The 25,648-nt window shown below is 36.3% G+C and overlaps 4 protein-coding genes and 1 long non-coding RNA gene across 15 annotated transcripts in view; 2 read left to right on the forward strand and 3 right to left on the reverse strand.

Moving 5' to 3' along the window:
* The first annotated feature begins 15,395 nt into the window (after positions 1-15,395).
* Positions 15,396-16,960, forward strand: LOC106087878 (uncharacterized). The gene is made up of 3 exons (XM_013253074.2): positions 15,396-16,159; positions 16,222-16,362; positions 16,421-16,960. The coding sequence occupies exons 1-3, from the start codon at positions 16,105-16,107 to the stop codon at positions 16,717-16,719; spliced, it is 495 nt and encodes a 164-aa protein (XP_013108528.2). The 5' UTR covers positions 15,396-16,104; the 3' UTR covers positions 16,720-16,960.
* A 280-nt stretch (positions 16,961-17,240) lies between these two features.
* LOC106087877 (dimethyladenosine transferase 1, mitochondrial) lies at positions 17,241-18,516 on the reverse strand. 2 transcript variants are annotated; one of them, XM_059360672.1, is made up of 2 exons: positions 18,426-18,516; positions 17,241-18,369 (listed from the first exon to the last, which is right to left on the reverse strand). In XM_059360672.1, exon 2 carries the CDS (start codon positions 18,359-18,361, stop codon positions 17,351-17,353), a length of 1,011 nt encoding a protein of 336 aa, XP_059216655.1. In that variant the 5' UTR covers positions 18,362-18,369; positions 18,426-18,516; the 3' UTR covers positions 17,241-17,350. The 2 variants fall into 2 exon arrangements, with proteins under 2 accessions (XP_059216655.1, XP_013108527.1); XM_013253073.2 differs by having other exon boundaries at positions 17,241-18,366; positions 18,426-18,515.
* A 63-nt stretch (positions 18,517-18,579) lies between these two features.
* Positions 18,580-18,932, reverse strand: LOC106087879 (cytochrome c oxidase assembly factor 3, mitochondrial). Its single transcript, XM_013253075.2, has one exon. The coding sequence runs from the start codon at positions 18,838-18,840 to the stop codon at positions 18,580-18,582; it is 261 nt and encodes an 86-aa protein (XP_013108529.1). The 5' UTR covers positions 18,841-18,932.
* Positions 18,933-21,847: 2,915 nt separating this feature from the next.
* LOC131994195 (uncharacterized) lies at positions 21,848-22,738 on the reverse strand. The gene is made up of 2 exons (XR_009396525.1): positions 22,598-22,738; positions 21,848-22,497 (listed from the first exon to the last, which is right to left on the reverse strand). It is a non-coding gene; the product is annotated as an uncharacterized LOC131994195 (long non-coding RNA).
* The window catches only part of LOC106087865 (protein kinase 4), a 112,778-nt gene continuing 109,717 nt past the window's right edge, over positions 22,588-25,648 (forward strand). For 2 of the 10 annotated variants that reach the window (XR_009396515.1, XM_013253057.1), the window contains exon 1: positions 23,309-24,148. Coding sequence is in view for 9 of the 10 variants with exons in the window: in XM_013253057.1 (XP_013108511.1) it covers positions 23,674-24,148 (475 nt within the window). In the remaining variant the exon portion in view is untranslated. The other 8 variants (XM_059360646.1, XM_059360655.1, XM_059360665.1 and 5 more) reach the window with 8 other exon arrangements.

Here is a 25,648-nt window from a genome sequence, read left to right on the forward strand (position 1 = left end):
CAGAACATCGCATGCAAAAGTTCAGCCTAATTGGTCAAAATTTGCGGCTTGTAAGGACTCAAGAAGTTAAATCGGAATATCGGTATATATGGGAGCTATATCAGGTTAAAGACGGATTTGGACCATACTTGACACAGTTGTTGGAAATCATAACAAAACACTACGTGAAATCGCATGCAAAATTTCAGCCAAATCGAACAAAAATTGCGGCTTGTAAGGGCTCAAAAAGTCAAATCGGAGGATCGGTTTTATATTAGAGCTATATCTAAATCTGAACCTATGTGGCCCATTTGCAATCTCTTACGACCTACATGATATGACATTTAAGTCGAACTAGCCATGTCCGTCCGTCTGTATGTCGAAAGCACGTTAAAGCAAGGCACTTCTTATTAGTGTTACCCAAATATATCCATGTTTTGATAAAGCTGCCATATAAACCGATCTCCCGATTAGACTTCTCGAGCTTCTAGAAGGGGCAATTCTTATCCAATTTGGCTGAAATTTTCCACATCGTTTCAGCATGACTTCCAACAACTGTGTCAAGTATGGTCTTAATCAGGCCATATCCGGATGGTATGGATGGTAAGTACGTTCTTAATCAGGCCATATAACAAAACACTACGTGAAATCGCATGCAAAATTTCAGCCAAATCGAACAAAAATTGCGGCTTGTAAGGGCTCAAAAAGTCAAATCGGAGGATCGGTTTTATATTAGAGCTATATCTAAATCTGAACCTATGTGGCCCATTTGCAATCTCTTACGACCTACTTGATATGACATTTAAGTCGAACTAGCCATGTCCGTCCGTCTGTATGTCGAAAGCACGTTAACTTTCGAAGGAGTAAAGCAAGGCACTTCTTATTAGTGTTACCCAAATATATCCATGTTTTGATAAAGCTGCCATATAAACCGATCTCCCGATTAGACTTCTCGAGCTTCTAGAAGGCGCAATTCTTATCCAATTTGGCTGAAATTTTCCACATCGTTTCAGCATGACTTCCAACAACTGTGTCAAGTATGGTCTTAATCAGGCCATATCCGGATATAACTGCCATATAAAGCGATCTCCGGATTAGACTTCTTGAGCATCTAGAGGGCGCAATTGCTATCTTATTTGGTTGAAATTTCCAATGTGACTTCCAATAACTGTGCCAAGTATGAACTAAATTTATCCATAACCTGATAAAGCCGTACATAAACCGATATTCCGATTAGACTTCTTGAGCTTCTAGTGTGAGATGTTTTATTATGACTTCCAAAAACTGTGCTAAGTATGTACTAAATCAGTCCATAACCTAATATAGCAGCCATATAAACCGATCTCCCGATTTGACTTTCTGAGCCTCTTGAGGGCGCAATTATTACTCAATTTGCCTGAAATTTTCAATGTGATATTTTTCTATGACAAGTACGATCCATATCGGTCAATAACTTGATATAGCTCATATATATTTGAAAAAGTAATTAAAAGAACTTGACAAATGCTATCCAAGATTCGCCCCTGCCGATCTTAGCACGCTTTTAATGTTCTTAGCTATTGTTTCATTCCAGAACATTTAAATATGTTGCGTTCTTCCTCCTTTAATAATTGTCATTTTGATTGAATGATAAAACCATGTGGTTTTTATTTTACACGCTTACAAACAAGGTCTTTAACAATCGGCTTTAATAGACGGCGGCTTACACAAAAAACAAATCGCCAAAAATTTTTCAATTGAAAATTTTATTGAAAATAAAATGGTTTTTAATTAAAAAACTTATTGATTAAATAAATTTTTTTAATTGAATTTGAAATTTTTTTCAATAACAATCTTCATTGAAAAGATTGTAATTTTCTTTTAAGCAATTAATTGATTCAATATTTTTTTAATCGAATCTAAAAAAAAAAACAAAATACATTTATATATATATATATATATATATATATATATATATATATATAAATAGTTAGTTTATATGGTTTTATACAGTGCTTAAGTAAATTCAATTAAAGGCTTTTCTGTCCCTTACAATATAAAGAGAAGGAGTTTTCAAAGACCCATAAAGTCCCACATTTCGACAAATCTGTAGCAATACTTTTGCAGCCGGTTCTTCGTGCTGGATTAACATGATGGAGTCCTTCATCGACCAAGAGCAGCCGCTTCAGTGCACAACACACAGTTATGACAACAACAACAAATCTATAGGGCATCCTACCCAACACCCGAAATTTTTTTTATAATTTATAGAAATTAATTGGAATTTGCAAAAAAAAAAATATCATTTTTAAATTGGATCAATTAAAAAATGTGTTGACAATTTCATTATTTTTTTAATTGTATCAATTAAAAAATCAAATCAAACATTTCTTCAATTAAATATGAAATTTTTTTAATTGAAAATTTTTTCAATTACTTTTTCAAAAACGGTGATTGATATTATCGTTTTTGTGAATGAATTGAATGGATCAATTAATTTCGTGAATGAAACCAATTTTTATTTTTTCTGTGCAGTAAACATTTTTCTCCATACACAATAAGCAAGAAAATCCGCTTAAGATATTTTTATTTTTCTGCAAAAAAATCTTCCAAAACCCTGTAGCAAACACTTAATAAAAAAAATTTTTAGTTTGATTTTTAATTCGCTTATTTTATGAATACCTTAAATGTTTTTCAAGAGCTTCTTCACCTGGTTTTACCTTCATTAATATTTAAGATGGAGCAAAGGCGAATAAATATAAAATTTTATTAAACCTACACCGGTCATATGAAGTCAAATACATAAATCGTAACCAACTGTTTACGTTTCATACGTAAAGTACTCATGCTCCATTGCATGTCAATGAAGCACTAAACTGAGTCATCCCTTGCGGCTGGAATTATTGACAAAACCACAAAGCGGAGACAAAAAACAACAACAAATTTTATGTCTACATATATTTTTAGAACACATGAGACAAATTAAGAAATTCCATTAGAAATCACATCAAAATTGATTGCATTATTTGGACAAAATCGGCTTCAATTTTGAATTCAGTTTATGACGTTTCTGTGGTCTGATTGTGATTTTGTTGTTCAGAATCACAATATAAAGAATAAATTTCATTTCGTGCAATGTCCCATACATTGTACTAATGGGAATTGCCAAACATAAGGAAGAGTTTATCGCCGTATTTGGTAGTTTTGAGCTCAATACGCAGCTCCAGCGAAATTTTCGGTTGCAGCCTAGATATTTATGCCTCGACTGGAAAATAGTTGTGTAGGCTGCAAGTTGGCTACAAAAACCGATTTATTATTTTGCCCGAGTTTAAATAGCTGTTGGCTAATAAATGACATATCTGCCGAAATTATCCCTTTTTATTAGTAAATAACTATTGTAAATAACATGTTGCGTGAAGCTTTCAAAACATACAATTTCATTTGTAATATCAGTACACACTTGTAATATCAGTACGCAAAAAATCTCCAATGCGTATTATGTCACCCTCTTACGCAAGAAAATTGCTTTTGAGATGCGTAACTTCAAAATTTTTTTGTAACGCTATTAGTAACGAAAATTACTCATGCCAATGCATTTCTTATGGAAACAAATTTTTCACAGATGTTCCCACTTATTTTGTATGGAGAAAAATGATAACTAAGCAGCTTGTCTTATCCCCATCTATTGTTGCCGATTATTAACGGCATTGTTGGTAAGCGTGTAAAATAGAATACATACGGTTTCATCATTTAATCGGATGACAATGCCTAAAAAAGGAAAAACGAAACGTATTTATTCTATAACTTAACGTTCTGGAATGCAAAAATTGCTTAAAATTTTAATAAAATCACATCTATGAACTCCGAGAAACATTTATTTATGATTAACCCTATGGGGACGAATGGGACATATATGTCTCAATTTCCTATTTTTGCTTTAAAATCCACATTTATTAATGGATTTTAAAAATTTGCGTTTAATCGATAGAGAACCAATGAGGGAATAACATTTCGCCACAAAAATTTAATATAGTTTTCCCGTTTCGTTTTGGTGAGATGTCAAACACAAAAGTTTGTATTATTATTTTGTTTCTGTCATTAATTAAAAACGTCTCTATTTCGAAGGTTTGATAGACTTAGAATTAGAATTTGTCTACCCTCTACCATAGACGCTTGAAATTTTGCACAAATAGTTTTTATTAGTGTAGGTCGATTGGGAATATAAATGGGCCAAATCGATCCATGGTTTAACATAGTTTAACATATAAACCGATCTTGGGTCTTGACTTCTTGAGCCTCTGTAGGGCGCAATTCTCATCCAATTTGTTTTGATATCACTTCCAACTACTGAGCTAAGTATGGTTTAAATCGGTTTATAACCTGATATAGCTGCTATATAAACCGATTTTGCGTCTTGACTTCTTGAGCTTTTAGGGCGCGCAATTCTTATGCGATTTGGCTGTAATTTTGCACGTGGTGTTTTGGCATCGCTTCCAACAACTATGCTAAGTATGGTCCGATCTGGGATCTTGACTTCTTGAGAGCGCATTTCTCATCGTATTTGGCAGAAATTTTGTACAACGGCTTCTCCCATGACCTTCAACATATGTGTCCAATACGATCTGAATCGATCTATAGCTTAATACAGCTTCCATATAAACCAATCTCCTGATTTTGCTTCTTGAACCCCTACAAGGCAGAATGGATTGAAATATTACACAATGACTTCTACAATGTTCACCATTCAATTCGTTTATGGTCTGAATCGGACTTTAACTTGATATAGTTTCAATAGAATAACAGTTCTTACTCATTATTCTTTGTTTGCCTAAAACGAGATACCGGGCAAAGAACTCGACAAATGCGATCCATAGGGGAGGGTATATAAGATTCGGCCCGGCCGAACTTAACACGTTCTTTCTCGTTATTATTTTTGGTGTCAATGCATCCTCCATCAGTGAATGGCTACATAAATTAATGTGGTGATATACCTTTCCCTTTACACTTGATACAATGATGGGTCATATATATCCCATTCGTCCTCAAAGGTAAAAGGGTAAAAATCAGCTTTGGCTTTTTCTATATATTAATTTCTAAGGTTAAAAAAACACTAAAAAACAATGACTAATAGACAAAGTAATAAAATTAACATAATTAGAGCGTCTAAGTGTTTAACCAGATGCAGTTTGCTGTCGGAATATTTATCATTGCAGCGTTAAATTTCGGATTTCGGAGAGCGAGTTTTGCAAAGGATTTCGAATGCTTAGATGCCATCTTCCTTTGTATTATGTAATAGCATAGAGCTGTTGGACAAATTTAGCGCGAAGTAGATTTAGGCGAATATCTGTCGGGCCAGTCACCATTTTCCATATTTTTGACTTGCCAAAGTTCAAAGCGAAAATTCAGTTTTATACTCACCGCCATATGGTGAGAATCTTTATACTCGTCTCCCCTAAAAACATCGATTTGCTACCCTACTTGATATATATATTCTTGACTAGCCGAACCGGGCCCGCTCCGCTGCGCCTTCTTTAACTCTCTAATATCCTTTTAGGCTTGGGACACTTCGCCCTGAATGTGTATATCGAATTCGTGCCACTATGTATATCGAATTCGTGCCTAGGTCCGCCTTTAACGCTGAACGCCTGCGTTAAAATCCTGGGTTCTATACTATAGTATTGGTAAATATTTCCGGTTTAGAGAGATATTTACATTAAGGGCCAACCCTTAATGTAATTATATTATATGAGCCCCATAATGGCATGATCGGTAAATAAATTCTGTTTGAGGGTGGGGTGGACCCCAGGGACTTTCTCCCGAAAATGAGTTTCGATTTCGCGAAAATCTATCTATTTAAACATCAAATAGCTTTTACGTAATAGGGAGGTGTTTTCGGGTGGGGCAGCAAACACATGGCTCTTCAATTGGATATCAAATTCGTTTTTTTTTTTTCTCTCAAAACACCTTTCGTTTTGAGCTTTATATTGTCGTGATTGGTCTATATACCCCTTGGCGGGGTTTGGACGAGCCCCGAGACACCCGACCCCAACAATAGAAACCATGTTTTGCTTTGACTGTGAGAGTGCAAAAAAATTTCGAACGAATCGCAATACCAATCTCCGAGATCTGATGGTTTTGAAAATTAGGGTAATGAGAAGTGCTTTTTAGGGGAGGGATGGCACTCAGACATTTCAACTCAAATATTGATATCAAATTCGTGCTGCACTCCCAAATCTATTCAATGTGAGGCTCATATTGCCATGATCGGTAAAATGAACTGTTTGGAGGGTGTTTTGGGGCTGGGGCGGCCCCCGGCACTTTGCCCCGAAAATAGATAACAAAATCTCCCCTATACTTCCAAATACCATTGATATGAGCTCCATATTCCTATAATCGGATATTGGGTATCAAATTCGTTTTCTAATCTCAAATACCTTTCATTTGAGTCCATAAATTTTGCACAGATGCTTTTTTTAAATATAGGTTATTGGTAATTGCAAATTGGGAACATTGGTTTATTTAAGAATAGCACAAAAAAAACGAAATCTTCTTGAGCCCCTAAAATTTATCCAATTTGCAGTCAATTGAAGTTTAGCATTCATAGTACACTTATTGTTTCCAACACCCAAACCAGATACGGCCAAAATAGTTCCATAAACAGATTTAGCTCCGTTTTTTCTTCTTGAACCTCCAGATAACTCATTTTTATTGGATTTGAACGATGTTTGCTGCTGAATGAGTAAGCTTACAGTGAGCGTCAACATAAAGTGTACAAAAGCCACACTTTACAGGCCAATTACCTCAAACTTACTTCCACCAATAAATAAAACTTTGTTTAAGAAAAAAAGTAAATTATTTTCATGTTTAGTATAAATAGGAAATTTAAAGATGAAAGAAACAAATTTTTTATCAAATGCTTTTCTACACAACATATCTAGCATGAATTATTTTTATGGTGTTATCATTTCTGGCAGTCTAAACAGAATACACGATCTCAGGATTCACTGAATAAGGTTAAGCCAAGCGATCAGCCGACATACAATTTTAATAATTTTTAGCAGTACTTGACATTGAGGTTGTCAAATGAATGTAAAAAAGGAATACCCTCTTTACATTCATTCTTTGTTTACGATTTCTCCTATTTGATGACATTTTCAATCGGTAGAACATCCATGAACATCCTTAATGATGTTCATGGGGCCTATCAAATTTATGTTTTACAAGTGACCTAACCTTCTATTAGTGAATCTGATTAATTTTGATTAGATCGTATTTGGCACAGTTATTGGAAGTCGTAACAGAACACCGCAAGCAAAATTTCAGTGAAATCGGACAAAAATTGCGGCTTCCAGGGGCTCAAGAAGTCAAATCGGGAGACCGGTTTATATGGAAGCTATATCTAAATCTGAACCGATATGGCCCATTTGCAATCCCCAGCGACATACATCAATAACAAGTATCTGTGCAAAATTTCAAGCGGCTAGCTGTACGCGTTCGACTGTTATCGTGATTTCGACAGACGGACGGACGACAGACTATGGGGTCCTAAATCAATATTTCGAGATATCACAAACGATTTTTATACCATTTTCATACCATAGGATGGTGGTGGGCAAAAATCAGATTTTGCTCACATTTAAAGGTCATACAAAAATAAGATAGTAGTATGATAGCAAAATTGATGAAACGTATGTAAATTGGAAATTTTGACACACATAATGATATAATAAAAAGTGACATGTCATAAGACAAGAACATGTAGTGTGATAGCGCTTTAAGCAATATGCGAAAACACTTTCCTACTCAAATATTTACCTTTGAGGACGAATAGAACATATGTATTGGAGATGTGCACGTGAGTGATTTTTGACTCACGCTCACAAGACAAAAAACAAGTAAAAGCGTGCTAAGTTCGGCCGGGCGGAGTCTTGGGAACTCACCAATATGGATTCTGCTAAAAATTTATACAAAATAAATTAAGTGGAAGGGTATAATTTTGTTCCACATACCAAACTTCTGTCAAACCAGCAAAAATTATAGCTTCTAGGAACCGAACAAAGATAATCGAGAGGCCGGTTTATATGGGAGCTGAACCAGGTTATAGACCGATTTGAACCGTACTTGGCATAGCTGTTGGAAGTCATTGCAGGACACTATGTAAATTTTTTACAAATTTTTACTAAATCGGACGAAAATTGCGGCTTCCAGGGGATAAAGATTTCAAACAGGAAATCGGTTTATATGTGAGCTATATCAGGTTATAGCTTACTTGGCATAATTGTTGGAAGTCATAAGAGCACACCTTGTACAAATTTTTAGATAAATCGGACAAAAAATTGAGGCTTCCATTGGCTCAAGAAGTCAAATCGGGAGATCGGTTTATATGGGCGCTATATCAGGTTATAAAACGATTTGAACCGAACTTGTTGCAAACGGAATGACTAGATTAGTATACCCCATCCTACGGTTGTGGGTATAATAATTCACGCTCACGCACGACTTATTCATCTCGACTCACGTTCATAAATACTTACCTTACTTTAATTGGCTATGACAGAAAATTTTTTCCACTAGCCGAACGTAGAATAGTGTTCCAAGCGCCTTCCTGCGCTCATTCTAAAATCTCTGACACCAAGTTTCGAGGTGTCTCCCAGCACTTCATCTTTCCATCGGGCTTTTGGTCTTCCCGGTTTGCGTGTACCTTTTTTTTGCAGGGATACCAAACTTAGACATGGCTTGAAATACCTTTGAACGTAAAGGGGTACCGAAGGCGGTTTTGTAGTTAACAAAGGTATGGTAGGTGTTGATTTGTCCTTCTCGGGTCTTTTCCAGGATTTGGCGCAGTGTGAACATCTGGTCTAGAGTGGATTTATCAGGTATAAAGCCGCATTGATTGGGCCCAATTATCTCATTGACTTTTGGTTTTAATCTTTCACACAGTACGCTCGAGAGTATCTTGTCTGCGATGGGGAGGAGACTTATTCCTCTGTAGTTGGCACATTCTGTCTGGTCTCCTTTCTTGTGTACGGGACATAGCATGCTGAGGTTCCAAACATTGGGTATGTGTTCTTCTAGCCCGATTGCGCAGACAAGCTGATGTATACACCTTATCAGCGTGTCGCCTCCAGTCCTTAATAGTTCAGAGGGTATCCCGTCGGCTCCTGCTGCCTTGTTGTTCTTCAGTAGGGTCACTGCTACTTGGACCACATTCTGACTTGGAGGTAAAAATTCGTACCATCATCAGGGGTTGGTTCTGCGGTATCGTCTTCGCCGCCGACGTCGGAAACTAGTTGCATAAATGTTCTTTCCATGTCCTCAGCATGCTATCTGTGCCAGTTACCTTTTCTCACGATCCTTCATCTGGCGCGTTGCTACAAATTGCAGGGTTGCTCTATATGCCGAATTCTTGTCTTCAGAAGCATCTCGACACTCTTAGTCGTACCATGGGTTTCTTGGAGGAGGCTTCCGGTACCCTAGTACAGATTTCACGGCATTTTCCATGAAGTTGGCAATGGTTTGCCACTGCGCCATTATATCATCGGAACAAGGAGTGCTTTCATCAAGCAATTGAGTCAGTCGAGTGGAGTAGCCGCTGCTATCTGTGTTTGCAGCTTTTCAATGTCGAGCTTTCGTGCAGTGTCAGATCGTACTTTCCTCGCGATGTTCAAACCGGTGTGAACCTTTACTGCAACAAGGTAATGATCCGAATCTATATTTGCTCCACGAATCGATCGTACATCTAACACGCTGAAACACGTTGAAATCTGGTGCTATTAACTACCATGCTTTTGCCGCGACGAAATTTATTAGCCTCAACCCATTACTAGACGTTATCTCGTGAAGGCTAAACTTTCCGACTGTTGGACCAAAGATATCTTCCTTTCCTTTATTCGAATTAAAATCTTCCAGAACGATTTTAATATCGTGGGCGGTGCAGCGGTCATATTCTCTCTCTGGGCGCTCATAGAAAATATTCTTGGTCGGCTCGTCCTTATCTTCCGTCGAGTCATGGGCACAAAAAAGGCTGATGTTGACGAATTTGGCTTTTATGTGGCTAGCATCTCATCCATCGGAGTCAAGGTGTTTCAGTCTCCGACTAACCACAAATCCACAGCCAAATTCATGACTCTTGTTATGGATGCTATAGTATAGTTCGTCACCGTTCTCCATTCTCTGTCCATGGCCATTCTCTGTCCATCGCACTATAAGGCGGTAATATCTGCCTTATACTTCTCTTATACATCTGCTAGCGCGTATACTGCACCTTCTTTATAGAGAGGGCGGACATTCCAGGTGCATATCCGCAAATCATGGTCCTTTTTTCGTTTGCGTGGGTCGTCAAAGTTGGGTGCGTCCGTTTTTACTATTCCTTTGTTTCTCATAGTAGTTCTCATAGTTTTCCGGGGGCGGGTTACTGACCAGCGCCCCAAACGGATGGGTTTTGTGAGATTGCACATGTATCCCCGTTGTGTCGAGCCGCTTGCTCCAATATCCGACGCTCGCCTCCATTCGCCCCTAACCCGGGAACAGACGCTGATGTTGGCCATTGATTATTTGAATGCGCCAATAACTCCCCTTGTCTTCTCGAGTATCATTGGCACTCAGTATTTAATTAAGACCCTCCTCTCGAAAATCGCTGACTGCGCGCGGCCGCATTTGCAGCTGCTCCACATAAAAACAAAGCTTTCCACCATCCGCAACCTGTGGACACGACCGGTAGCTTTCAGCTTAGCTTCCCGTGGTAACGATGGACACCACACAAGTCGGAGCTCAAAGTTCCAGCCTGTGTGGTGCTCATCCATACTCATGCATGGTTTATGCATATTTACGAGACAAACATTTTACACAAGCACGAAATTTCCGAATCACGGTTGAAAATCTATTTTTCCATGAAGCGGATAATAATTATTTTGCAATCTTCTGCGAAAAAATGGGCGAAAAAGTAGAAGTCTGCTTATAGGAAAATTGCAAAAACAATTATAGTGGCAACTTTTGAGACCATTATGGCTTCCATTCCCGGCATCATTTTTGTATGTTTCATTGGTTTAAATAGGAACAATTTAATTCTACATACAAAACTTCTGTCAAACCAGCAAAAATTAAAGCATCTAGGAACTGAACAAGGATGATCGAGAAACCGGTTTACATGGAAGCTATATCAGGTTATAGACTGATTTTGGCCTTACTTGGCACAGTTGTTGGAAGTCATAACAAAAGACTACATGCAAAATTTCAGCCAAATCGGAAAAAAATTGCGTTCGACCTCTATCGTGATTTCGACAGACGGACGGACGGATATGGCTGTATCGATTCGAACGACGAGACGATCAAGAATATATATACTCTATAAGATTTTAGACGAATATTTCGAGATGTAACAAACGGAATGACCAGATTAGTAAACCCCCATCCTTTGGTGATGGGTATAAAAATGTTAGCGACTTTTCTGGAAGCAGAATAGAATTTCAACCGTGTGTCGTGACTTTTTTATGAGTTATAATATCACGTGGTTCGTGATTTTCTCCTGAGTCGTGATTTGCGTTTTGAGTTTTGATTATTCCAATCACGCTCACGCACGATCACGTGATAAGATTTGGATCTTACTCACGAATCACGTGACTCAAGCGTGACACGACTCACGTGCACACCTCTAATATATATATGTTCCATGATTTTTTTTCATAGAAAGTGCAGCATTTTTACCATTTTGGTGAAACTTTATTTAGTAAATAGAACTATTCTAAGAACGAATATGCAAAAAAAAAAAATCTAAATTTTTCGAGCGGTTAGATCTTGGTCCTGAAATGGTTAAAAAAAAATTACGATTGCAGAAACATCAACTAGAAATAATGGAACTGACAACCCCCCGATGCCGACCTATGGATTCAGAACACGGTCGGAAACATGGAGCGTCAGAACTCTCACAAAACCATCTGGTTCCGAACGAGATATCAAACTACAACATAGACATCCTTGGTTTAAGTGAAGTACGATGGCCGAAATCCGAAACTATGGATCTTCAAGGTGGCAACCATTTCATTTTTTCAGGCAATGAATTCCACTGAATAAATGGATTCGGTCTTTTACTGTCGCCGAAAACAAAGCGAGCCCTTCTATCATACAATGTTATATCTGAACGCGTCATGGCGGCAAGATTAAATTCGAAATTCCGCAAAATATTTTTTGTACAATCCTACGCGTCAACCGAACCTGGTGACGACTAAACAAAGGATCAATTCTATTCCCAACTCCACCCAGTGAGACGCTCTCTACCAAAAGGAGACATTAAACTTGTTATGGGAGATTTTAATGTGAAGGCACTTAAAAAAATTTAAGGGTAATATGAAGGTTGAGTTAGCACAAAACATTTCATGTAATTATGCTTAAAAAAGTTTTTCGCAACAATTCCGATAGCTGAACAGAATACTCTACTTAAGACGCAATTTAATTTTGGGTTACTTTCATTCAACGGTCAGTAAAAACAGCTGATTACTATGTTCGTTTTTCACCGATGAAAACACATGTTTTTCACGGTTACTTTTTTGAGACACTACAAAAATCTCAATGAAAACATAATACTTTTATGAAATTTTTTTCATAAGTAATGAGGGAATATCCTACTGAATGAATTCAGCAAGTTCTTTTGCTTCAAAATCTATTAGCTAAAAAAATAATCATGAAAAAATTTCGCTAAAAGCGAACATAGTTCCACCATTAAGGCTAGTACTACTAGTTTTTGGGAAAAAATTTCCCAAAATAGTTCTTCCAGTGGTTTGACAAGGTTACCAAACTTTATTTTCTGTGTTACTTTGCCATTTACATATAAAAAAATTAATGTGGCACAATCAATTAATCAGCTGCTTACGTGCATGTGTACACACAAATGTGAGTGTGGTCGGACCGTTCTCAAATTCATAAATGTGTTGTAATTTCAACCAAAACCCACTCCTTCGAAATTTATAAATAAGTAAATACAAAATTATTTAAAAAGAAACGAATGCAGCTTTTATTTGTAAATATAAGTTTGTAGAATTTTTATTGGTATAAGATAATTAAGCACAAATTTCCAAAAGCCTTTGCCAGCATCTTCCAATTATTTCAAAATAATGTTGTTGTAATTGCAAGATCAAAAGCAATACACTAGCTTTCACACTCATTCCTTCGTATAGATTTATTGCAATAGCTTGCTACGAAAGGAACAATTTTTATTTATTTTAGAAGTATATGTATTTATATTTACATACAAACTCTTTCTTATTTATGCATCCACATATAACAAATTGTTTTCCACCTCGAGTAAGTACATGAGAGCAAGATCTCCTACACTTACAATCACTTAGTTACAATTAGAAGTATGGTGATCTCGTTTATTTTACATAAGAAAACGATTTGTTGCGCAGCAACTGTGATTGCGCTCTTCTTGGGCGTCGTCTATTCTGCTTTTGTTTCGCGAGCGAAATTGGTCAACAATCAAATGTTTTTGTTTCCATACTAAAACACGTTTCTTTATCTGCACTTATTGTTTGCTCTATTTTATATTTTTTTTCTCAAATATGTAAAGAAAAACAAACCAATAAAACAAACAAAATGATGCCGACATAGTTTCAAGTGTTGCCACTATAATATTTTTTTGCCATACAACTTACTATAAGTGGAGTACTAATTTTCCTCCTAATTTCCTTGCTTAATTGCAGTATGCACCTCTGGCAAAATTGTCGTTACCATTAGAAATGCATTGACATATCCTAGACGAAATTTTCGTTACCGGCACCGTTGCCGAAAATTTCGCTTGCAGGTACTCCACTCAAATGAAATTTTCTATGCGTAACAGAGTGACACAACAGGCATTGGTGAATTTTTCTTGCAACTATTGGCTGGTATTGTGCTCGTTTTTCACCGTTAAAACCCCTTTTTTCACGATTACTTTTTTTTAAACATATCGAAGAAACAATGATAAAAAAATTGATTAAAATTTGCCGTAAGTAATGAGGGAATGTCCTTCCGAATGAAATTAGTAAGTTTTTCTGCTATAAAATCTATTATCTAAATAAAAAAGTAATCGGCGAAAAATATCGTGGAAACGAATATAGTACCAGCCTTGTGAATGAGAATATATGTTTTATTAGCTCCATGCAATATGAAATAAAGTTATTTGCAAATAAAAACGTTTGACTACATCACATATGTATTTTATTAGCCAAAAATGATTTAAATTCGGCCAAAATTATAAATCGATATTTGTCGCCATCCTGTATTCTACATACCTATTTTTCAGTGGCGACATAAATGACTTGGCTGCAAACGAAAATTTCGCTTAATGGGTAAATAAAACTCCTCTCTTGCATTGACGGCTCTTATTGATATGAGAGAAGTATTCCCGCTGTTGCTTAATGGCTGCTGTGTTTTATTTTAGTACATGATTAATTATTTCTTATTATTTGTTGTTATGTTATCTACAACTTACCAGACGACTTTGCACTGGGCCGAATTAACGCATACATGAACGAGTAAAATCGTTGGAAATCTCTCTATTGTGAATTATGTATTTCTTTATTGAAAGAGGATTTTTGACATTGTTGTACAATGTTTTCCAGTTTTTTGCATGCATTGGAAAAAAGTACAGCTAATAGGCAGGGTTGTCGAGCTTGGTTAATTTGGTAATTGTATCATAGATGCGTTTTCGCAATTAATACGATTCAAATACAAAATACCAACACACGGCCCTTGAAGCCATCACACCTAATATGGTTGAAAAGTCTTCTAACCAAAGACGAAACGCGTCCCACAGTGGTTGGTGTGTGTTGCTATCTTTGGCATTCCTTTTCCATTTGGATCTCCCATCATGTAGCTCGTCTCGAAAGAGAAACAAACAAAAATTGTTGTACAATTTGACAATAATGTGTCTATAAAAGTTGTACAATATCCATTAAATAGAGTTTCATTCGATACGACAGCGTACTCGATAACGAATGTCTTAATTCGGCTCCTGATATTTTATCAAGAATATCTGAATTGCACTGGATAGAAATTGTTATATTTTTTTCAAATTCTTTTTTTCGACAACATCTATCATTTGATAAATTTGACAATACCTCTCATTTAAGATTTTAGCTCCTAAAACACATGACTTAATTTCTTTTATTATCTTATTAGAGTGTAAGGGCCCATTGTCCCAAAAACACATCTACAATTGTGATTTTTTCATTTTCAATCACAATGGCCTTGAACCGACCTGTCAAATAATCCGCAGGGCAGATGAAAGAAAAATACAGAGTAAACAGAAATAAAACTACTCGAAGTAACCAGTTATTTTGCTGTGTTCGTCATTCACTTGTTGTTAATTTTTATTTTTTAACTTAATGCAGTTGGGCTTTCAACTCGATTGATCGATAAGTCAAACATCGATTTAAAGACCCCTAGGGCGTAGCACAGACAATAGATTCCTATAGATGAATTTTCCCTCTCTAAAAAAATGGCAACCACGAACAACGATTAGAAATCTGTTGTTTTCTTTTGTTTCATTCTTAATGCCTATTAATTTATTTGGAAATCCGACGGACTCTTTTCTTTGTCAGAACACTAACAACAAAAACAACAGTGTCGAAGCAGAGTTGATTCGGCCCATTTCGTGAGCAGTTATTTACATTTGCAATTAAAATTGTGCGAAATTTATCCTAATTTAGCGACATGTCGCCGCTACTCAATACCACTTTTTCGGAATGTGTTCGCATTATCTTCGTCATCATATTTTGATAGTGCGTTTTGACGAAGTCAGTACTAGGCTTAAGAGAGAAGAAAGAGGAACATAAAAACTTGAAAAACACAAGTAAATTAACAAAAAGAAGCTAACAAGAAAGTTGAAAAGTGTTTTATAAAACTTATTTAAAGTTTAAAAGCAAATAAAATGTCCACAATCGATTCATGCACAGTTTCTCTTGGTGTTCTTTCTTCGTTTATTTATAATCATTGTACTTGGTGCCTTTTAAAAGAGTCGATGGTTTATCTATATATATTTACTTTCCGTGGGGCGTAGTTATTCTGCTGTGTTCGTCGTCACATTTATTTGTTTTTGTAGAGTTTTGTTTTGTTGATCTTAATTTTTTAACACAATAATTTTTGTATTAACATTATATCTGCATCAATAGGATGAAGAATAGAGTGTGCTTTGTGTTTGTAATCCTTGGCTTTTTGGCAAGAGAAAGTAAGTATGGAATGTATTAAAATTAAGCCCATTGTCTTCTCATGTTCATAATGATTTGAAAGGTTTGGCCATTTGGTGTTACCGCTGCACTTCGGCTACTCCTGGTTGTGGGGAAGTTTTCAATTGGAGGGGCATTGGTTTTCTGGGAGAACAATGTCCGGAGAAAGACGATATTTGTGTAAAGGTGACTGAAAGAAGAGGTGGTATGTATAGCGTAATGTCAGCAATTCATCCTTGTTTAATAACTTATTGCCCTCCCAGCCCAAGAGACGATTATACGCGACTGTGTGAGTGCATTAAACTTTCGTACCGACATTCCAGCAGATAAATACGAAGGTTGCTATCCAGCCGCCAAAGATGTTCGCTTGGCCCATTATGTCAATCACACAATTAAGGAACACGATGTCAAACGTGATTTCTTCAACGATGTTACATACTGTTTCTGCTTTTTGGATCATCGCTGCAATAGTGCCGAAACATTGATAAGGACAAAATCACTCCTTGTATTTAGTATGCTAAGCATAATCATTGTGGGTATCATAAACAAACTATATCTTTAGTGAGCAATACTCTTCCAAAAGAAAAATTCAACAGACACAAGCAGACTAACATAAATTAAACCATGACGTGCCTTTAAGTCATCTCGAATATTTTTTTACTTGATATGAAAATCGTGTTTCTATATGTTACAAATTTAACAAACAGTTTTAAATCTACCATTCCAAAACTTGTATGATTATATATAAAAACTTATATTAAACTCAACTAAATTTAACTTAGTCCGTCCATTTTTAAATAAAATTGAGTTGTTTTAATATAGAAGAGCATGGAATGATACAAATCATACGTTTTAAACCTAACTTTTTGCGAAGCTTAAATAATAATCGTGATGGTTGCTTTCAATTGCAAGCATTCCGATTTATATAAAACTGGCATAGGCAAATTTGAATCCATCAAACTAAACATAATAAAAACAAATGTGTTTAATATTAAAGAAAACCATTGCTTTGCGATTTTTAACAAACCTTTTTTGTCATATCATTTTATATCATTCAATTCCATAAACTATACACAAAATAGATTTATACACCCTGATATTTTTTACATAAAATATTTTATTAAAAATTAAAGAAAATTTTAAACAGAATAAGGAAATAAAGAAACAAACTACTGATTTTTTTCCATTTGTGTTTAAATATGATTGTTAACGAATTCTGACGTAGAGTTTTTATTGGCTCTAAAATCATAAAAAGCAATATGCGGATTTTTGTCCACAAATTCCTTATAAACCGTAGCCAAGCGTATACATTCGTCAACTGACAACTGGAAGGGTCTTAGTGTATTTTCAACATCAGCCTGCTTAAACAGTTCGAAACAAATGACATCTCTATCTTCGGGAGGAAACAATGTACCATAACCTCGGCGACAATACTTTTGGCGCATATTGAAGATATGGCGCACCACTTTCTCTACCAAACCGAAGGGTAAATCGGTTTTGGGTTGTTTTAAAGGTATTAGCTTTACTACACCTACATCCACATCGGGTTTGGGTACAAACGCCTTACCCGGTATAGTAAATTTCATAACTGGTTGGGTCCAAATTTGAGACATAACGGACAGGCGGCATCTTTGTTTGTCACCCAAGGGAGCACAAATTCTTTCAGCCACTTCCTTTTGAAAAGTCAATGTCATGCACGTATCATTGCGACGAAAAGCTCCTCTACGCAATGATAAATCCTCAAACCAGTTTATGATTAACCTTGTAGAAATAGCAAAAGGCAGATTGCCAATCAAGTGCAAACGCTGTGTGGTATCGTTTATATGCTGCTCCATATTGAAACGTAAAATGTCTTCAATATGTATGTCTACTTGAAGGTTTAAAGGCTTCGCACATTCCTTCAATAACTCCAACGAAGTTAAGAAACGTGCATCTTTTTCCACAAGAATTAGTTTTTCTGGCTGGCGTCTTAGAATGGAACGAGTTATTCCTCCAGGACCAGGTCCCACCTCTAATACAATATCGCGCTCATCAATTCGTCCGGCAGATTTGACAATTTTATCAGTTATGCGCTCATCCATTAGGAAGTTTTGTGATAGTTGTTTCAAAGCTTGCAGTTGATACAGCTTGACCAAATCACGTATTGTGGGCAAGGGCGGCAAACGCATGCCAGATTTCAATACTCGCACAGCTGCCTCGGACATTACAACTACTAGAAATAAAATGTAAAGTTAAACTTTTAATTTTTTATCGTGTCCAAAAACTAACCTTAATTTTTTTCTGAATCAATTAATCCTCTATCCTTTTACATTCAAAGATAAGCACACAAAGTTTGATTATACAACAGTTTCTCTTACTAGGGATGACTATAAATTACTGCAAAAATTCTTATAAAACTAGGCTAACTAAAACAATATCCCAATTAATTGGCGTTAACTTTTTTGGGTTCGTCAAAATCGTCCAAAAACTTCTCTTGTTTTACGGACCAAATGGAATAAGCGTAGATTCCGACAACAGAAGTGATTAGGGCACCGGCTGTCAATAGGTTATTACGCTTTACACGCTGTAATTTCTGAACTCTTTCCAAGTTTTGCTCTTCAATCAGTTTCATAAATTCCAATTGTGCCTTATCTATTTTTCCTTCACCGTATTTGATGTTGGGCAATTTACCAGGATTAGACATTATTTGAAACGTAATTTGTTTTAACTAAGTCAAATTTGGAAAGAAGATATGACTTCCTAGTATCAGCTGCTATTTTGTATAAAATTTTAAACCAGTGATGCCATTAGGTTTTAGTTCTGTTTTGGATCCAGGGGTGGTTATACTAAACCAGGGTGGTTATACTGAACCAGGGCTGGTGCTATTGAACCTGAAAATATCAGAGACAAAGGAATTTGTGAACTTATTTTTGTTCGAAATGGTTTGGCCTAAGGCGGAGCCAAATGAGGGATAGATATGTGTGAAAAATTAGAAGATATGTGCAAACTAGACGTGAATACGAGGCGATCATCCATCAGCAACGCCAGGAGAAGAATGCGCTTCCTCTCGTGAAACTAAGCAAGGATATATACAGACGATACAAGGATGTCGATATCCTCTTCGTGTCCAAGTGAAAACTTGGTGCAGTAAGCGTTAATAGTGAGACTATTAATTTGCTTGCAACGGACGAAGCATTGAGGAAGGAGTATAATGTATAAATTCCCATAGAACTTTGCAAGGCCAAAGCTGTAGTGGAAATCACGACCGAAGCCGCGTGCACGGAAAATTATATCTTTGAGAATGCCCGAATTAGACATATAGCTGAATATGGACCAATGCACCACACTACTAAAATTACTGAAGTACAAAGATTCACCAGACCTGAATAGCCAAAGAATGAATGCATACATCATTATGATGTGTTTCACTGGCAACCAACTACCCTCTCATGTCTCTCTGGATCAGATAATCTTCCCAGTGAAACCTTTTATCGAGCCGGTAGTCCAATGTCAGAAATGCTGGCCCTATGGGCACTCTTTCAGGTTCTGCAGACGTCATGCACAACTTCCCACGATGTGGGGCTCCGCATGACGCAGTATGCGAACCAATGCCAACTTGCGTAAATTGCGGCAAATTCCATGACGCAAAAACGAAAGAATGCGTCAAGCGAATAGAGCTTCGGAAAAGAGCGAAAACAAAATGCGGAGAAATTCCAGCCCCGAAAACTTGACCTATACCACGAACTTATTCCTTTTCAATAACTTTTTCAATCTTAATGAAGAAGACATTCCAGAGATCTCAAATAAACGCCCTAAGCTGTCTGTAGCCAGGGGTAGTAGAAGGCGCACGAATGCAAAGAATAAAAACCGTCCGAGCCGGACGGTTGTGCTGATACCCAGGCATCAGACACCCAACATTTAGAGCCCACAACCGTTGATGTCGATGGGGACAACCCAGCGATGGAAATCAACATGTCACAAGCAACTAACAGTCATACAGATATGACCATGTCAGCCCAATCTGAATCAGATTATGAATCTTAACAGTCATACAGATATGACCATTTCAGCCCAATCTGAATTAGATTATGAATCTTGTCGCCCTATAGATAATAGCCATCTTGCGATATCACTATAACGTTCTGGCACGCGAAAGCGCTGACCCAGATACTACACCTATTACAGAAAGACACCCAACACCCTCTTTCTAAGACTGGTGTTAGAAAGACAAATAATTCAAATACGACTATAAATACCACTGTTGATAAATTTGAAAATTTTCAACAATCTATCCGTGAGGATGGATAATTGTTAGATGATATTGATGATGACAAAGATCTTGCAGATTAATCTAACAAGTGCAAGAAACAAAAACCCAAAATTATCTCGACTGCTTAAAGAAGAAAACATCGACATAGCCTGCCGCCCAGAGATGTGGCTGAACAATTCGGATAAATATGAAATTCCAGGATTTAATATCATCAGAAAGGATCGAACAGTCGTATCATCATAATAAAGGGTGATTTTTTTGAGGTTAGGATTTTCATGCATTAGTATTTGACAGATCACGTGGGATTTCAGACATGGTGTCAAAGAGAAAGATGCTCAGTATGCTTTGACATTTCATCATGAATAGACTTACTAACGAGCAACGCTTGCAAATCATTGAATTTTATTACCAAAATCAGTGTTCGGTTCGAAATGTGTTCAAATTTTGACAAATTTTGTTCAGCGATGAGGCTCATTTCTGGTTGAATGGCTACGTAAATAAGCAAAATTGCCGCATTTGGAGTGAAGAGCAACCAGAAGCCGTTCAAGAACTGCCCATGCATCCCGAAAAATGCACTGTTTGGTGTGGTTTGTACGCTGGTGGAATCATTGGACCGTATTTTTTCAAAGATGCTGTTGGACGCAACGTTACGGTGAATGAACACATTTCGAACCGAACACTGATTTTGGTAATAAAATTCAATGATTTGCAAGCGTTGCTCGTTAGTAAGTCTATTCATGATGAAATGTCAAAGCATACTGAGCATCTTTCTCTTTGACACCATGTCTGAAATCCCACGTGATCTGTCAAATACTAATGCATGAAAATCCTAACCTCAAAAAAATCACCCTTTATAATCGACAGTGCAAATAAAGGTTTTTAAGGTTTCGAGCTAGGTATAATTAGAAGGCAAAGCGATAAGCCCAGCTGATCAAATTTTTCAATTTCAGAGTTGTATCCAATCCCACTACGAACGTCAAATGCTTTGTTTGGATTTTAAAGGTTTTTTACATTTTGTTTCTTTTTTCACATGTTAATCGTTTGAATTTAAAATCATAACTCATTTGATCTTGTGTGCAAATAAAAACTAGAATGTTGACAGTGTATAGAAGTTTGACAGGCTAATGGGAATTTACGCCACTATCCCACTGGGTTGTATCGTTGATTTCGTTGTTGTTGAGCTAATGACTTTACCTTCTAATTGTACCAAGATTTCGAGATTAACGATATGTCGAATAGATTAACGAAAGCGAGATTTTCATTAGCAACTCAAGTCAGTTAAATTCAAATTTGTAACAAGTCAAGCATATTTTGAAATAAACTAACAAGGTTGATCAAAACCGTATGGATCAGAGTAAAACCAGCCTGTTTGAGAAAAACCGAATTTTTCTTGTAATTACAAATGAAAATTTATGTTATGATAGGACCATGCAACATCAAATAAAGTAATTTGTTTTTCTTTTCACACAAAAAAATATTTTTCTTATATACACTTACACAGGTATTCACAAATCTTAATGTTTATTTCAAAGATTTCCTTTATAGAACTTTCAAACAAAACTATTTTAAGGCTTCATTCATGGCGAAACAATTAAAGGTGGTCTCATTTGTACAACAACCACAAATCATATGGTGCAATTCGCCATCTTGCAATCAAGCTGATCGACGTTTTGCCAACACACGTAAAGAAATGTGTGTGCTTGTGTGTATACATGAGCAGAGATTCAGAGCCAATCCCACGAAACGAAAAAAATGCGTACATATTTCGTAGAAGTACTGAGTCCTATGAGCAAGAGAGTAGCGACATGTCGCTGCGTCAGTACAAATTTTGCTTCACTAAATTGCAAATGTAATTAGATGGTCACGAAATGTGCACCAATCAACTCTGATTCAATGTTATCGTCTTTTTTTTTTTTGACTTTTGCTTGTGTCCTGGCGACGAATAGAGTTCGTTGGATTTTGCAATAATTTAATTTTAGTTGCGAATGATGTCAGTAGATAGGTAATAAAATCCACTCGGTTCAGTAGAACCAACTGGTTCAGTGGAATCCTTACGACCATTCACATCGTTTGTACGGCCCATTGATTAACCTGAAAAGTACGCAAGTGTTGAGTCACATAAGTAGCTGTATAACCACTTTATCCAACTGTGTCGGTTAACAAATGCACTAACAACTCAACCACCACATACCACTAACATTTGTACACCAAAGATCGAAAGAACGGTTACGGCGGCTGGCACGGCGTTACAAAAACAAAATAAAAAGTACGCGTCTGTGTTTTTTACATACAAATAAGAAAAAGTATAACCTAAAGAAGAAGCAAAACCTGAATGAAACAATTTATTATTTTTAACGTCACCTTTCTCAGGCCAAAGCGAAACCGCACAAAGCGTATTCCTTAATTTAATTGAAGGTGTTCTGTTTGTTTTATTACACATACAATCATACACACACGTGGATACGCTTAGACATGAGTAACAATAAAAACAGCAAAATTCAATTTAAATGGATTGTTTAATTAGTAAAAACGAAAGAATACAACAACAACAGAAATAATTTTTCAACGGTACTTGAATCGTTTTTAAAACAAGATTGCAGAGGGGTGGTGAAAGATCAATGAATTAGTGTTGACGCCGTATTTCTGTCGCTGTGGTTCAGTTCAAAATAATTCTGTAAATGCTAAGTTTGCGAAACGAAGTGGGGAGAGTAGCGGTGCTATGGTTGAATTTTGTTTAGGGTATGATACTAGCTACTTTTGTGTGCCGGTTATGTGAGGGGGTGACAGAAACAAAGCGTACAGTTGTCCAACAGTGAACCAACAAAGTTTATGTGCATTAAAATTTTTCAGTTGATGTCTCAACTGAAAGTAGAACAGTTGTATAGAATTGAAAGTGGTACTTAATATTGATTCAAAAAACTGTTTTTAAATTTTAATATTAAGAAAATATTTTTTTAATATCATATAGCTTTTGATACTTTGTACGAATAATATGTTTGTTAACTTTCTTAGTTCACTGTGTGTAATTCTTTTAGACATCACGTCGCGTTTTTGTTTAAATTGTTCGGCCCGGTGAGGTGAATACGTCGTCTTAAAATTTTCCATAACATTCATTGCTCTTTATTTTGGTTTATTTCGAATGCAGAACTCGTTCACATCGGTCATCGGCAACAACGTTTTCAAATAAAACAAAGTACAGTATAACGTATAAAGTAAGTTCGAAATTAAAACAAAGCAAGAAAAGGAAAGAGCATCATAATCGTCAATATGGTTTTAACAAATTTTGAATTTTGGGCTGCTGACGGCTCTTCATCACTGCCTTCGTCGGCTACTTCATTGGAGTTCGAAGCTAGCGCACATCATCATAATCGTCACATGAATCCATTTGACCCACGTGTTGTTCCCCATGTGCCCTCTAGAAATTTGACTCATCTCTCCTCGAATGGATACTATGGATTTTCCTATATAAATGCTGCTCATGACATGGAATTGAATAATAATAACAACAACATAGATATTACAAACAACAATACATCAGCAACACACAATTTAATGGGAAATGATGTCAATGATACGACAACGCCAGCAGCATTACATCAACAGCCTGCTTCACGTTGTAAAAAACGTTTTTTCGTTGTCAGTGGAAATGATGCTGACGCCAATGCTGCTGCCGCTGCGTACTGTGCTGCTGCAGCGGCCAAACGCTGTCGTTACGATGATGACATTGCAGAGTACTGTAATGGTAAGTCAAACGCACGAAAAAGAAAGCCCAGTAAACATAAAAAATAATGTTTAAATTCAAGAAATTTTTTATTAAAAGAATTAGAGCAAACTGCATTAGTATGAAGGTTTTTAATGTGTTTTCCAAGTGTAGATTTTAAGAGCAGCAATTAAACTCTATTTTGGTTCTTTATACTGATTTAAGTTTAAAATTTTCTACGTGAATTGGCAATAACTGAGAGATATAAATACTACCAATCAAGTTAAAAGGAAGAGGAAGACCATCTATCTATCTATCATCTCACGGTAGCGCTCACCATTCGTAAGATTCGCACAATCTTTGAAGAAGTACTGTCCAATGATGCCACCGCCCATAAACCGCACCAAACTGACTTTTCTGGATGCATTGGTAACTCTTGCAATGCTTCTGGTTGATTTTTGCTCCCAAATCGCCAATTCTGCTTATTTACGCACCCATTGATCCAAAAATGAGCTTCATCCATAGATTGGAAGAAGCGCGATGAACCTTCTTAACAGAGCACGAATTTTTATAAGAAAAAGTTTGTGTAAGACCAAACTGAAGATGTTTGATTGCGAAACACAACACGAGGCATGCGTGAGCTGCTTAAACCAGTGTTGCCAAAAAGAATTTAAGTTTTTTCAAAGTATTAAAGTTACAACTTTAATAATTATTTTTTTTTCTGGTCGAAAATTGTGAGGCGAAGCTACACAATTTTCGGTTTCTTGACAAAGGTTTCTGGCTTGGGTATGCATTTTACAACATTTTCTATCAGAATATCAATTTACGATAATAATTTTCCATGCTTAGTAATTTTGCATATATTTTCTCGTTATACAGGGTCACAGTCCCTCGATCTGCCTAGGTTACAAGTAGAAAAATTTCAATTAAATAAAATATTTGACCTAAACTCTTGTTTTTACATTTATACGACGAAATAACGTCTTTTTATTCACTTTGAGTAACAGCTTTTAATGAAGTTCTACATTTTTTTCTACGAATTGCTTATTATTTTGCACAACCTAAAATTTGCTTTTTTTGTAGCAAAAGTGCTTTCTTGCTAAATATCAGAACACGTTTGATAACGGGAGTTGTTTTTGCAGTCTACTTTCATTAAAAAATGTTATAAACGATCAATCCAGCTCTCATTTTACGGCCTCTAGAATCCTTTATTGGTCCGTCTATCCGCTGTACCTATTTTTTTGCACATAACTGTATGTATACTGACAATGATCTATGAATGTCTTGATCCTCTGGACACTAGTTTCAAAAAGTTAATTTTGCTTGTAGCCAGGTCAGCCAAGCCAGTTGAAAACCGCTGCATCAGATTCGTTTGCTAGTGTTGCTCGGGTATTATGAACTCGCTATCGAATTAATATGTTAACCCTGAACTAGATAATCATTAACTTAACATTACAATAAATCTTTCTCGTGTTGGACAAAGTGTTTGACACTTCGTCTTTGACTCTTGGCAACCTGATGGATTCAAAGCGTTAAGCACGT

The sequence above is a fragment of the Stomoxys calcitrans genome, chromosome 1 (genome assembly GCF_963082655.1).
Source record: "Stomoxys calcitrans chromosome 1, idStoCalc2.1, whole genome shotgun sequence".
In the NCBI taxonomy this organism is placed as follows: domain Eukaryota; kingdom Metazoa; phylum Arthropoda; class Insecta; order Diptera; family Muscidae; genus Stomoxys; species Stomoxys calcitrans.